Here is a 15,586-nt window from a genome sequence, read left to right on the forward strand (position 1 = left end):
GTAGTAGGAGCCCCTCAGGGTTGGACCCCAGGGCAGCCTTCAGGAGAACTGAGGCTCTTGTCCTCCAGAGATGGAGCCCCTGCCTGGCAGAGTCCAGGCCGCATTTAGGGGAGTCCTGAGTCCATGTCTTGGTGAACAGTGACCTCCATTTTGGTGTGTCCTGAGCCTTTGGGTTCTCAGCTCTTTGAGGTTTACCTTTACTGCTTCCCAAAGACTCTCCTCTGCAGAGACCCCCGTTTTCCTCCCAGTTTCACTCCCACTCTGGCTCCACTGTGGCCTGAAATCCCGGGGGCTCAGCACCTGGGTCCTGGGCCTGGGCAGATTCCTCTCCCTGAGTCTTGGGCTTTTCTCTGGGACTGGACTCTGTATGCTCAGCCCCTTCCTGTTTTCCCTCCTTGGGGTTCAGGTGGCTGCAATACAGCAACCAGGGACAGCAGTGCTCTGCAGGGTCACTGGGTACAACCTTTGTTTGCCAAAGTTAATGATTCACTGAATTGCTCCCAGGAGGCCTGGAAATCAGGGCTGTGCACTCCTGGGCCTAGGGAGTGAAGGAAAGAGCCTCTCCTGCTTCATAACCATTGTACCCTCTCTCCTCTCATCCCTCACACCCATTTCCTCCCCTGCATCCACATGGCGCCACCATCACTGACCTCAACCCTTGCTGGTGCCCTCAGCCTGCCTTGGCACAACTTTTAAAAATAGAGAGTAGGGAAAGGGTGTTGGGGTCAGCAGAGAAGGTGAAGCCAGAGGATATTATGTTCACTCATTCAGCATTGACTGAGCACCGACTAAATGGCAGGCAGCGTTGTGGGTGCTGTGGATACAGCAGTGACCAACACTGACAAAAGTTTCTGCCTTCACAGATGGGACTGTGCATTCCAGTGGGACAGGTGGAAAGGCCACACACAAGCTCCAATTAGTAGGTGACCTACTAGTAGTGACTAGTGACCTCCTCCTCTTTGTCCTTGTCCTCTCTCCCCATTCCTCCAGGATTTCACCAGCCATATGACCACCTTGTTCACCCAGTGTATCGCTGGAACTCTGCCTGAAACCTAGCAAGCATTGTTGAATGTGAACTGAATGGGTGAGTGAATGAGTGTGTGAGTGAACAAGTGAGCTTTGTTTTTATCCTGCTGCCACTGGTGCCAGGACCACAGTGAGATCTGCCCTGCCGGTGCCCATCCAAAGCCAAGCTTGGGGATATGGCAGAATGAGAAAGAGTGGTGGGTCCTGGCTTCCTGCCATCCCTGCCAGTCCAAGGGCCAAGCTCACCTTTATAGTAGAAGAGGCAGCGATCCACCAGGACGAACCAGCGCTTGTTCCACTGCTTAACCCCGGAGCTGGCCTGCGGGACATGGGAGAGGCAGATGTGAGGGCTGCAGGCTGGATGTGGAAGAGGAGGTGGAATGCAGGGAAAAGGGCACCATGTCCATTATAAGGACATCGTGGCCCTAGCTGCGGCTCTGCTGTTAATGCACGGCAGCAACACCTGGAGACCTCAGATGCAAGGAACCGACATTAGATTATTGCCTATGACCTTCCAGTTCTGTCATTCAGTGCCTCCCCTGGGGAGGATAACAGGGGCAAGAGATGGGCAGAATGAGTGAGTGGAAGGGCAGGCAGGGATAGCGGCAAGGCCAATCTGGTGCCAATCTGTGAACCCTAGACTTTCAGGAGACACCCCTACCCCCCACCATAATAAGCAGGACCTGCTGGGAAGCTAGTGGGTTGTTCCCACGGGGTTGGGGAACTCAGCATGTTTCAAGGTCATTGCATCTGCCCATCAGGACACCGGGCTGGGTTCCCGAGTTTGACACAAATTTTTCTGTGTGACTTCGGGAAGATACTCAGTTTCTCTGAGCCTTTATAAAATTAGGAGACCCATTCACAGAGACAGCAGGAGGACATACCAAAAAAATACATGGACTGTCATAAGCACAGAGGAATCCTCATTCTATGAGGAGAAGGTGGAAGCTACAGTGGCCAGAACAGCAGTGTGGCCTCACCTGTTTGAAGAGCCAGCCCGCCTTGGTGACAGGTGCATTGGGGTTCCGCTTCATGGAGTGTGAGCGCTTGCCAAAGGCGACAGCTTTGCGGGGTGTGCGAGTTGCCTAGGGGCAGAAAGAGTAGCTGACCTAGGTCCCCAGTCTCCTCCTTCCTGCTCTATCTGCAAGGGAGCCACCCCTGCTAGAACTGCTTCTCCCTAGGGTTAACCCCGGGGTGGCCTCAAGCCAAGGGGCCCAGGTATGAGTCTTGGATCTATTGCTAACTCAAGGGCAGGGCCTTCCAGTTCTTCGGCAATTTTTCTCATTTCTAAAATAGGGCTCAAAATAATAATTCCAAAAAATAAAATAATGTTTCTACCTGTCTCACAGTTGTTGTTTTTTTTTACCGCCAGAGGTGAAAATAATAAGGTTTCCAATTTCACTCTGGCCTATCCTACTCCCAGCCACCTTACTCCCTCTCTCTTCCACAGTGCGTTCTGGAAGTTAACTCCCTGCATCCTCGTCCTCTGAGAGTCCCGTGTGTCATCTTGTGCCCAACATAACATGGAGCCGCGAGGAGAGACGGATGTTCTAGCTCTGTGTTGCCACGTGAACACTGTCATTCTTCCACACTCTGGCAATAGTCCACCTCTCTGGAAGCACCACTGCCTGATCTCCCACTGTTTAATCCTTCTCATCACTGTCCGCTTCTCAATCATTCTTTCAGAGTCTAAGGGTTTTGATGTTAGTCCTCCTCTTCATCCTGTCTTGCATCACTATGGAAAATCTCCTTGCTCAGGAGCATGACCCATCAATGCCCTAACTTTATACAGCCTTGATGTCCTCGGCTCCAGCACTCTCCACCTGCACTCCAGCGACGCTCCCAGGTCTACACCTTTAATCTTCTCAGCACCCCAAGCCCCTCCGCTGCTACCATCTTCACTTCCAGGATTCCTGCTTTCTGATCCCAACATTCCACCCTTTGGGCTTTCTCACTCCATTAACTCAATACCAGCTTTTCTACTCCATTGAGGTCCCCAGCTCCTCAATTCTCCTTTTTTCTGGATCTATCAGCTCCTCCCAGTTTTCGTTACTTCCCTACAAAGCCTAGGCCCCATGGTGGAGTATATCAACTGGGCTCTCACAAACCCCATCTATTGTCTTCCTACCTCACCTTCTCTAAAACGCAATATAGCACTCCAAATTAATCAAATTATCTACTCTCCCTGCACTGATAGCCAGATTATGGTGCTGTTGGAGAAAAAAAAAAAAAAAAAAAAATCACACTGCCATACAGATGAGGTTGCCACAGAGCCACAGTCCCAATCCCAGGAAGCTCAGCACCAGTTGGCAGCTCCACTCCACACCCTCACCATCCTCCCAGCCCCCAGACCTCCCCTGCCTCTGCCCTCCCTAGAGGGAGGTCCCCACAGTGGACCTGCTCCTCCACAGAGAAATTGGAGGCTATTAGACATGCACTCCCTCAATGTCACACCCTTTTACCTAGAAAATGACTGTACTTACACTATCTTTGCCTCTTCCCCTCCAGTGTCAAAAGAAGAGGTGCTGCCCTCCTTCCAAGGCTAACATTTCTAACCCGTTGTGTCCTCTCAGACTTAGCTCCACCGATCATCTCCTCTCAAATATGTCTCTGATGCTTCCCCCTCCACTAATGTCTTCTCTTTAGCAAATGCACTCAAGTCTCTCCATCTGAAAGTGTCTCTGTCTGTCTGTCTCATGCTGCCACACACATACCCAAATTCCCCTTTCAACCCTATAACCCAAGGTCCACTGTGAGATAATACCTTCCCTTACTTACTCTTCAGTCCTAGTCTCCTGGGAAGAGTTTCAACTTTCTCTCCCTCCATCACTCCTAAACCTCCTCTACCTATTTTCTGAAATGACTCTTGCACTGTTATGGAATTAAGGCCACTCACTCTAAAGCACTGGGCAGTCATAACCTTTCTGACTTTCCTGGAACTCTTCTTTGAGTTTCTACAACACTATTGTTTCCCTTTCAATACCTCTGTCTGTGGCCACTCCTTCTCAATCTCCCCTACTTCCACTCTCCAAGTGTTGGTGGGCCTCAATCACACTTCTATTATTTTATTTTTATTTTCTCATTTTTTCATCATGCCTGTGTTACCTCATTCATACCCACTGCTTCAGCTATGAGTAATATGATAAAAGCTCCCCAAGCTATAGCCAAGACCTCTCTTCCAGCTCAACCCATTTTATACCTGCTTGTCTGGCCAGGATTAAATAAGTGCAAAACCGAACTCATTCTCTTTCTAACCAAGCCTGTTCTGTACTTCTCATCTTGGTGAATAGTACTATGAGCCACCTAGCCACCCACCCTAGAACTCCCTGTTATCTTCCATGGGTCCCTCGTTCCTCTGTTCCATTACGCAATCGTGTATACAGGGCTGATGAGTCTGTCTCCTTAATAGTTCTCAAATCTGCTCTTCCCTCTCAAATTCCACTATTGTTGTCTTAAAGGTCCCCATCACTTCTTGCTGTCTGCCCTCTACAATGAACTAAGGTTTTTTTCCAAAACACAAACAATCCTATTTCTCTCTTGCACTCATCACTTAGGAGAGAGGTTGGATTCCTCAGCACAGCACAGAGGACAGGTTTGTGAGATCTAGCAGGGCCTGTCACCCACCCTTCTGTCCCTTCACCAGACAGGCCTTGCCTCTGGTTCTCTCATCCTCCCATGCCTGTTGCAGCATGCTCCCTGGCGTTGGGGGAGGACCCATCCTCCCTTGGCCACTGTCAAATCCCAACTCATGCTTTAAAGTTTGCTGCAGACTCCCCCGCTCCACGAAGTCCTGATCCCCCTGAGTGGTTAGCTGCACACTACTCTCCACACAGTCCAAGCCATGGCCCGTGAGCCACACGCGGCCCAGGATGGCTTTGAATGCAGCCCAACACAAACCTTCTTAAAACATTATGATTTTTTTTTTTCTTAGCTCATCAGAGATTGTTAGTGTTAGTGTATTTTATGTGTGGCCCAAGACAATTTTTCTTCTTCCAGTGTGGTCCAGGGAAGCCAAAAGATTGGACACCCCTTGCCTAAAACCTGTCACAGTGCAGCTTTCTATCTCCTCCATTGCACCATGAGCTCCTTGCAGGGAGGAATTTTGTGTTTTTCATCTCTTTATCACCAGAACCGGCAAGGTGTCCAGCCATAACAAGCACTCAGCAACCGTTTTTAGAAGGAAGTAAGGAAAAAATTGGCCTTTATTATAAAGTACTCCCACAACTGGGAAATAAAATTATTATCTGAACATTACTAACAAAAATACACATATAATGACTGAGATTTGCCATTGGAAGAAGTCACCACAACCCTATGCAAATCTCTAAATCCTTCCCTTTTCTCTCAGTCCAACTCTTTCATAATTCTGCCCCCTCTCTCCATGGCCTAGAGGCCGCCACCCATAGTTTACCACTCTGGGCAACCTCCCACTAACTCCTGAATATCCTGGCCTCCTATCTTTCCGCCACAGCTTCTCGGCAAACTAAGGCTAATCCAACTACCTGCCTTCCCTGCTCTCACAGCTAGGCTACGAGCATGCTGAAGGAAAACCACGCAAACCTGCAGATTTAGGGCTGCATAGAATCACACTCTACTGCCCCAGATGATCCTTTGAAAGTATAGGGCAACATTTCATGTGTCCTTCATTGACCATCATTCCTACACCCCAAACCTGTATCACGTATTTTCAAGCTCCCAGCCCCGCACCTGATGCTTCCCCACCCACCCCATTCCTTTCAGCAGAAAACCCTGCCTCCTACTTTCCTGCATAAGTTGAGGACATCATGTGAGAGTCTCTTTAATTTCCTAGACACCCACTCCCTAGCCTCACACGCCTTCTTTTAATGCAGTTTCAGGAAGAGGTGGCTTTTCCCCATCCAGTCTAATAGCACCTCTGCATCTGACTCCCTCCATCTTCATAGAAATGTGACTTACTGGCTGTCCTCTTTCTCCTGAACCCACTACCTACTGGCCCATTCCTCTCACACCTCTGACATCTTAAAACAAAACCAAACCAACAAATGAAACCTCCCTCCAGTCCTGTATTACCTTCTAGCTTCCATTCTCTGCCCTTCCGTTTCCCGTCACAGTCAAGTGTCTTTAAAAACACTTTTTTGAAGTATTTCAAACATTTCAGAAAAGTAGGGAATAATACAACGATCATCATTTCATGTTGTTTTGCCCTAATAAAACAAGACAACTGGAGCTAAAACTCCCTCAAGCCCCTCACCAGTCTCATTACCTTTGCTTCCTCCCTAGAGGCAACCACTGACCCAAAATTAGTCTTCCTGTCCATGATTATGCACTTCTACTACAGATGTTCCTATAAATATGTAGTACTGCTTTTCATGTCTGTACATTTACATAAGTGATATCATATTTCTCATATTCTGCCACTTGCTTTTTACTCAACATTATATTTTCAAGATTTATCCTTGTTAATACATATAGCTCCAGTTCATTTTAATTTTTGGCAAGTGCTTCATTATGTGATGATATACTAACATTTGTTGTCTAGTTCCTTAGAAGAGCAATTTCTACACTATGCTCTTCCTATATCTCCTCTCCCATCCCCACTTTTACCTCTCCAGCCTGCCTTCTGCTCTTCTCACACTACTCAAACTGCCCTTGTCAGGGTCCCCAGTGACCACATTGCTGCTAAACCCAGAGGACACTTTCAGCCTTTGTCTTCCTGGCCCTCTTTGCAACATTCTTCTCTAGATTTCCTTCTCCTGGGGCTCTCTTCCTTCTTTCCCCCTTCTCTGAGCTCTCAATCGCCATGACCTTCATGACTGTCCTTCAAGACCAGTGGTTCTCAATGAGGTTGGGGAGATTTTGTCCCCAAGGGACAAAAAATCCTGACAATGTCTGGAGACATTGTTGATAGTCACCCCTGGAAAAGAGGCGCTACTGGCATTTAGTGGGCAGAGGCCAGGGATGCTGCTCAACATCCTACAATGCACAGGACAGTCTCATAGCACGATGAATCATCCAACCCCAACTGCTAGCAGTGCTGAGGTTGAGAACCCCTGGTCTAGATGTTGGTCTTCTATGAGGTTCTGATCTGAGCCCTCTTCCCTTCCTACTCTCCACTTTCTTTCTGGGTCACCTTGCCTACTCTTGGAGCCTACAGAAATAGCTGGACAGGCTACAGTTTCCTAGGATTCCCAGAGATTCTACTAAACATGCACTGAAGACATTTCCAGCCCAACAGCTTGCCTTGAGGGCTGGACTTACCCGGACGCTGGGCCGCTCTGGAGGGACCTCGGACACCATGTTGTGGTTGGGTATGTCACTGTTGGTGGTAGCCGGGCGTTTCCCACCTGTTTTATTGGACATGTCCAAGGCTGATCTGATTTCAAGTCAACCAAAAAAAAAGAGATTGGTGAGAGCCAAGAAACAATGGAAACCACCCATCCCTTTTCCACACCCTGCCACCCACTGTTTCAGCATCAACACAAAATTAGATCTCTTGAGTGCCATTGAGCGGTCACCTCAGCCACTCCTTCAACCCTTCTGAAATTATATGCCAGTGACCTTGGACGTTTATTTATTTTTTGAGACAGGGTCATGCTCTGTCACCCAGTCTGTAGCACAGTGGCACAATCAGGACTCACCATAGCCTCGAACTCCTAGGCTCAAGTGATCTTCCCATCTCAGCCTCCAGAGGAGATGGGACCACAGGCATGGGCCACCATGCCCAGTTAATTTTTTTTTTTTTTTTTTTTTTTTTAGAGAGACAGAATGTCACTATGTTGCCCAGGATGGTCTTAAACTCCTGGACTCAAATGATCCTCCCACCCTAGCTTCCCAAAATGCTGGGATTACAGGCATGAGCCACCTGTTCCCGGCCCTGGACATTTATTTTAAAAGTCTAGACCCTGGGGCTCCAGAAATCCTTTTCCTCTACTTTAAAAGACACAACTGCCTAGTGGCCTATGAGAGTAGATTGACTAATCCTCTTTTCTCTTCTTCTCCTTTCATTCGGTGAGCCAGGATCCACAGTGAGAGGAATTAGCATTTGGCTCTCATGATCATATCAGATTTTCTCAGCTCTTCCCTCAAAGGCCCCTGGGTGCTATGCCAGCCTCACACCTGTCTTCTACTCCATCAGCTCAACCTGCGGGGTGCACAAACCTGGCTTCTGCTAGACCCTAGGAAAAGTGGATGAGGGTGTCAAGCCAGATGGGTCTCAGATGCTCCCAGTCCTCAGAACCGAGGTGACTGACTGCAAAGGCCTTCTGTTTTCCTTCCCCCTCCCCGTTGCCTTCTGCTTTCCAGCTGCAAGGAGGCGGTGGGATGGTAGTGGTTAAGGACAGAAAGGCCAAACAGCAAGTAGGGGACACACTTACATTTTCAAGTCAAATGTTTTGTTTTCGTCTGGGACCTGGCCAGTCACTGGGTGTAGAAATGTGTTCCGTCTTTCATTGTGGCTGTAGAGGGAAAAACAGAAGAGTCATGGTAAAGATGAAGAAGGCAGAGACAAAAACCAACATGTGGACAGACCCTGGGTGGTGACAGGGACAGGTGACCATGTAAGGAGCTTGTGCCTCTGTCCTCCAGGGGGATCCATGGGAGGCCTGGGCTGACATCCGGATGAGGGTGGGGGCAAGGCGTGGGGAAAGGAAGAAATGAAACCTGATCACCTCTCAGAGTCAGTGCTAACTACTTACTAAAGTTCTCTGAGGCTGGAAATAAGCCACACTGAACTCTTTCAGTGGTTATCCTAAGTGTGGGGAAGAGGGGTTCCAACAGCCAATTCAGCACATCAGGGCCTCATGCGTGGCAGGTTCTCTCCCAGGGACAGCGCCTGCCAGTGAGCCACATTTAAAAAAAAAAAAAAAGCTCCCTCATTATTTGCTGAAAAAACTTTCTTGTGACCTTGGACTCCTCCTCCTTCTCCTGCTTTATGCTGTGTCTCTTGCTTAAAAGGAAATGGGAGCTCGAAAAACTCCATTCTTGAGCTTGGGCTTGGACCCACCCACACCCTAAGTCCAGGGTCTCCTGTCCAAGGGCTGCCTGATATCATTGAGACCTCAGGGGCTGTCAGGCATGAAGGTCAGTGGTAGCTCAACAGTCCAATCTCATTAAGGGATGCTGTGGCCAGGAAAGGGGCAGGGTGTTGTGAGGATGGCCTGCCAGGAAGCAGAAGGGAGCAGGAACCAGGGGTTGGGGGTTCGGGGGGTAAGTGCAGAGGCAGATGGAGAGCAGCATCGTGGAGGCTCCTTGGGAGGACCTGCTGTGGCTCCTCCGACTGGCTGAGTGTCAGGAGAGTTCCCAAGGAGGCTCTCAAGGGGGATGGGGAGGAAGGCAGCAGACAGAGCGCACAGGGGCTGATGCAGCAGGTCTAAGCCACAATGGCAACCCGAGATGGATCCTGTAAGCTGCGTTTACTTGGCAAGAATGTAGCAGTGGAGATTCAAGCATCCAGCCAGTGGAGGGACTAGATGAGTTAAGGGCCTCTTCGCCCATCCCTCTTGAGAAATACTGTGAGAACCCAGCGTAGGTGCCAAACTACCGGAAGGAGCAGGCACTAGGACAGAGGCCATGGAGACTGGGCCACTCAAGCACATCCACAGCAAAGGGCCAGCTCTGCTTGACAAGTGGCAGGTCAGCCAGCAGCAGAGGAAGGAGATCTTAGCTTAGTCCCTTCAGTTGCATCAGAGAAGGAAAATAACCTTTTGGGGGCCCCCTTTCAATAGCCCAGGACACATCCCAACCCTTGGGCTGTCTGCTAAAGCTAAAGATAATATCAAAGACTGTTTTTTTTCAGTTTCCAAAGCTGTCACGCTCAGATGTAATCCAAAGACATGCAGGAGATAAAAGCACAGCAGGCAGTGCCCACAGTCTGTGCGGAAATCTGGGTTTTGCAGCCCAGGTTTGCCAGTCAGGACCCAAAATCAGGCGCGTGTCCACCAGGCCTGGGTTCTGAGTCTAGCACGTTGATAAGCCACTCCCTACTTCCCAAACTTTATTCCCACCTCCCTCCCAGGTCCAACAAGGACATGCTCCTCAATTTAATCACAGGAGATCTTTGCAGGGAAGGGTCACTGTTTCCGGTGACCCTTGTCTGCCCCTGATTCTGTCCCATCTAGTGGTCTAGGGGGCAAGCAGTCTGTGGCAACTACAGTGTCCTTTGAGGTGTCAAGTTGTCTGCTTTTTCCCAGTGGCGCAGGGCACCCGCCCCCTGCCCTGACCCTCCAGTCTCCTTCTGCTCTGTGTGTTCCCGATGATAACTGCCGGAATCTTCCCTGCAGGCACTGGCATAGACACACACACACACACACACACACACACACACACACAGAAGCGTACACACACACAGAAGCGTACACACACAGTCTGCTGCCAACCATCACAAGACTTCTAGGGAATGGCACATCTCTCCTAGCCCCAGACTTTCCTACCCAGCAACCCCTACAAATGACGTCCTCATTCTGTCCCAGCACTACCAATTTCAAAATAGCTTCCCCTTCACAAGCACTGCAATGCAGCAACCATTGACCTAACTATGCTTCCTTCTCCAGGTCATCTCAAGCAGACCCCTTACTCTGAAGCCCCCGGATCCAAGCAGGATGAGCTGCCAACTCAGCTTGCTCTGACTTAACTTGGCTCATGATCCGTGGAAGAAATCCCTACCTGACCCGTCGATCAGCCCGAAACTTCAACATCTTTTTGGCAGGTCCGTCCCCAGGTTGGCAGCCTCAGAGGACCCGCCGGCCACCCTGCTCCTACCATGCCTCTGAGAAGTAAGTCCTCTGGTCCAACTGGTAAGGCTGTGGCAGAGATGCAGAGCGATCGGTGGCAGAGACTCTGGCAGTTCCCCCTCCTCCTGGCTCTGGCTCTGGAGAACCAGGAGGGCACTCTCCTTGGGTGGTGGTAGGGGTCGCCTAGGTGCCCTAGTAGGCCTGTGGCTTCCTTGTATTCGGCCAGAATGCTACTGGTCAGAGGACCGGAGGCAGAATAAACAAGGAGGGGATGATATCCTCCCCATTCAGCTCCCCAAGGAGGAAATGCTGAAATGGAGAGACAGACATACACGGAGCAGGTGTAGCACTCCCAGGTAGTCCGACCTCAGTGAGCTAAGGACGCAGAGTAGCTGGGCGGGTGAAGGAGTCTGGGGCTGCGTTCCCATCTGCACGGCTGAAACTCATGCCAGCCCGACCTGTAGGGAGACAGTCCTCCTGCCTCCCCAATTCCCAACCCACAACACAGGCTCCTAAGCTGAAAATCAACTTGCTTCTCAGAGATCCTTCAGATCCCGTGGGCATAAGGGTTAAATGAAGCTCCAGATTCATCTGCTGTTATTGCTGCCGCTGCTGAGAAGCTGAGATTGATTGAGCAGGTCTCCTTTCCCTTCTGTCAGCCTGCCCAGCCTTCTTCTGTGTGGACAGGAGCATAATGAATGAAGGTCCTCTGCCCCCGTCCCTCCGACTTGCTCCCCTCGGACAGCACAGGGTTGCTTTCCCTCCCTGTGTGGCGGTCCTACAGAGGAGAAGCAAGTCGACCAGATGGGCGTGGACGTTGTGGAACCAGAGCTGGTGGCTGGGATGGGACTGCTCAGGCAATGTTAAAGGAGAGTTTCCTCCTAAGGCTTGCGAGGAATAGGGCAGCAAATGGGGCTTGAGAGGGGGTCATTGTGTGTTTATGGCTGAAAATCTTCCCAGACACGAGATGATACATTCCAGCTGGTGACTGTCAGATCTGCTCAGAAGCAAGGAGGTTTGCATCGATGCTAATTCCCCTGAATTCTTCAGCGGCTAAAGATGGTCAGCGCTCCCCCTTTCCTAATGTCCTTCATGTCTTAGGATCCTTGGACTGCAAAGGCCTTCCGAAGGACATTGCTGCCATCCCCCTGCTTCTAGGCAAGTCTGTTCTCCAATCAATCCTCATTAAGTTCCTTGGTTTTCTGTAAAGAGTTCTAGCAAAGGAGGCTCCAGACCCACTGTTATCTTATCCTGCCAAGATGTTCTTTTTGATATCACGTTTCAGTTCCTCTGGCTTTCTATATTATTCCATTTCGTCTTCACATGACAGATTCCTTTTTTGACCAACGTGGTTCTTTTTAGCAGCACCAGGCAGCCTGCTGACATCACAGTCTGTTGCTATGGCAATTCTGTGATGTCACAATAGACACTGAAAGGAAGGGGCTAATCTAATTTTTTGGATTGAGCAAGAACTTGATCGGGCAATAATGCCATCAGTGAATGGAAAAGCAAATGGACAACATTATTATTTAACCCATAATGAGACATGTTGGTAGGATATAACTGGGGTCAACCGCTGCTGATATTTAAATAGCTTAATCTTAAATCCAGAAGGTCAATACATTCAGCTATTTCATGGGACTTTTGCAAATGATTTATCCTGGTGAGAGGAGGCCTCAGTTTTCAGATCGCTTCCTTTCCCTGTCCCTAATCCAGTTTCTTGGGCCCTCTCCTGATGCCCGGTTGAGGTTCCTGCCCATACAAAACAGGTGCTCGATAAATATTTGTTGAATGAATGAATAATAGAAACTCTCCAGCCCTGACTTAATTTTTAACCACCTGCATTTGGAGTTTGACATTCTATCACCAAGGGCTTCCCTATCTTAGCTCTCTCTTAAAATTAATTACTTCCTCTCCATGAGAGAAGCTCTGCTTCTGCCCCCTCGCCCCCTCACTCAGCTTCCCTGCCTAGCTCCCCCCTGAATACATAGCTTGGCTTTGATCCACCTTCAGTAGGAGGGGAAGAAAATTAAGCTCATCTGCACAGAAGGAGGAGGGGGTAGGGGTGCTTTGGGAAAATGAGCTTTCTTCCTCTAGAAGGCAAAAATATCCCCTTTCTCTTCAAGCTGAGCTCAGGGGCCTCCCACAGCCTTTGCTTAAGCTGCAAGTTAAATTACTTCTCCTATGCCCTGTAAAGATAGCACGAGGGAGTAGCAACGAAGGCAGGCTTGGGGCTTCCCCTGCTCATCGAGAGCTCCGAAATCCTCTGAATTAAGTCTGCACACAGAATGTCTAGCAGGGGTTCCTTCCCTTTGCCAGCAAACCACACAGTATGGCAGATTTTCATTTTAGTTAGACATCAATAAGAACTTACAAGAGGCAGAACATTAAAAAGGGAAACAAGGATAGGTAATCCGTTTTCTCCTTCCTCTCTCCTTCCTTTTGGGATGTCGAAAAGCTTCCATTTGTCAAGGACAAATGATTATGAATCCATGAATACATATCCAAATGGACCTCTCAAATTCCACCCAAGAGAAGGGAAAATCTCAGGTGGTAAAAGAGATTGTGTGGTGGAGATAGAAGCAGCCCTAAACTCCAGAGCAGTCCAGTGGGTGGTCACTTATCCACTATGAGGGTGGCCCTGATGGCAGTGCTGTCAGTGGGAACAAATATGGCAGGACCAAACGTTCAGTCCAAGATCCAACCTGAGTTAGCAATGTGACTTTATTTCTTGGGCCCTTAGTTTTCTCGTGTGTAAATGAGGTACCTTCTAACTATATGAAATAATAGTGCTCGCTTCACCAGCACACATGCTAACTCTATGAAATAATAGCTGTAAACTTTCAAAATGTGGACCATTTTATGCAGAAGAGATAATGCCTATGAAAAACAAATTAAGAAATATGCCAGATGCAGGAGCGAAAAAATGAAAAACACAGAGTCCCAGGCTTAAGAAGATTGTGTATGCGGCATGGGCTGGGAGTGCCAGGGGCAGGCACTCTGGAAGTCCCAAGACCAATAAATTACAAAGAAAAGAAGCAGATCCTCTCCATTTTCCAGGCCTTTGTCTCTGCACCTACTTAAAGCTTTCCTGTAGTTCAAGAGACATCCTCAGCCCTTACAGCACCTCACATAGAGATAACACTGCATTGCTTCATCTCCAAACATCCCCCTGGAGAGTCAGCATCCACATGCAGTATACCTGGCACTACGCTGTCAAGAGTGGCAAAAATTAATCCAAGTTTCATGATCTTTTGCAGGCATGCATGTTCACACATGTGCACACGTGCACACACACACCCAGGCTGGACGCCTGGAACCCCTCTGTGATCAATGTTGAACGACTGGAGAGATACTCCACTCCTTCCACCCACTGGGCCTCTCTTGATTATCTGCTGTACACCAAGCTGCTTCATTTCCATAGCTCCTGAGAATCTGCTGACAAAGAATGCCCTGGCCTGGCTTCCCCATCCTGAGGATGCCTTGGCTTCCAGCATTACAGCTCATTAGGTTGAGAGAGGTTTGCGTGTGAGGCAAGTGGAAAGGGGGTCCCATCCCTCCCACTTCCTTCTTTCTCCTAGCTAGCAAATTCCAAGCCGAGACTGTCCACACTCCAGGGAGGATTTCTGCTGCCACAGAGGAGGGGAAGGTGGGGAGAGGGTTGGTTCCTGCTCTGTGCCTCCCCATCTGGATCTCATCATTATTTTCAAGGAGGTTTATCTGCTCCAGCATCCTGTCCCAATTAAAAACCAACTCAGTTTATGTTTCCAGCCATTTTCATGCACCTGATTCCTGAAGCTCCCCCTGCCATTTCCAGGAGAAAATGCACTTTCCTAGCCACTTCTCATCTGAGGCTCTCTGTTTTCCTATATATTGCCACATAAAGAAGAGGTCAAAGAGGGTCAGGCCCTGGCAGCCCCTCTAGGTATTTGCAGGTAGGAAGGAGCTCCTCCAAATAACACTGCCTTAGCCAGGCATGGTGGCACATATCTGTAGTCCCAGCTACTCAGAGGCAGAGGCAGAAGGATCACTTGAGCCCGGGAGGTCAAGACTGCAGTGAACTATGATCGCACCACTGCACCCCAACCTGAGGTGCAAGACTCCCATCTCTAAAAAACAACAGAGCAAGACCCCCGTCTGTAAAAATAACAGAGTAAGACCCCCGTCTCTAAAAACAACAGAACAAGACCCCCGTCTCTAAAAACAACGGAGCAAGACCCTATCTCTAAAAAACAGAGTAAGATCCCCATCTCTAAAAAAAAAAAAAAAAAAAAAAAAAAAAAAAAGTAAGACCCCTATCTCTAAAAAAATAACAGAGCAAGACCCCCGTCTCTAAAACAACAATACCCACTGTCTCTCCTCCATGTGCTCCTTGAAGATCAAAATACCAGTTCTCTGGGTGCTGGGGACCAGCTGCCAGTGGCTGTCACCCAGCTTTGTACTCGCTTTCGCCTTTCTTCTTTGCCCTTGCTCATCCCCCACTTTGATGCCACAGTTATTTCCAAAGTGTCAAGAAGATGGTACCTCTCTGCCCCAAGCCAGTTTATTGGAACGTCCTAAGCTACTCGGCTGCATGTCTAGGTGACAAGACCCATGCTGCTCCCTTTCCTGCTTAACTCTGCCCATCCTCACCGCACCCCCAGCTCCATCCCAAACCTGTTATGGGCAGTTATGGAAGGCTGGGCATGTTCTATGTGAGCCCAGCTCCCACCACACACAGAAGATAGAAGAGATGGCTCCATGGACAAGGGAGAGAAATCACAAATCAGGGGGCTAGGTCCAGGTTTCTTCCCTTCCAGCCCAGGTGCTGTCCTTCCCCCATTCTCTCGCTGTAGTGTCTCCCAGCCCCTGCT

At 49.2% G+C, this 15,586-nt stretch overlaps 1 protein-coding gene across 1 annotated transcript in view; it reads right to left on the minus strand.

Annotated features, from left to right (window-relative positions):
• The window catches only part of PLEKHA6 (pleckstrin homology domain containing A6), a 158,168-nt gene that overhangs the window by 46,730 nt on the left and 95,852 nt on the right, over positions 1 to 15,586 (minus strand). Inside the window, exons 4-7 of the mRNA XM_023186989.1 lie at positions 8,379 to 8,459; positions 7,264 to 7,378; positions 2,007 to 2,111; positions 1,273 to 1,345 (exon numbers count right to left, since the gene is read on the minus strand). Coding sequence (XP_023042757.1) covers positions 1,273 to 1,345; positions 2,007 to 2,111; positions 7,264 to 7,378; positions 8,379 to 8,459 — 374 coding nt within the window. The remainder of the gene's footprint in view (positions 1 to 1,272; positions 1,346 to 2,006; positions 2,112 to 7,263; positions 7,379 to 8,378; positions 8,460 to 15,586) is intronic.

This window comes from Piliocolobus tephrosceles, chromosome 1 (assembly GCF_002776525.5).
Source record: "Piliocolobus tephrosceles isolate RC106 chromosome 1, ASM277652v3, whole genome shotgun sequence".
Classification (NCBI taxonomy): domain Eukaryota; kingdom Metazoa; phylum Chordata; class Mammalia; order Primates; family Cercopithecidae; genus Piliocolobus; species Piliocolobus tephrosceles.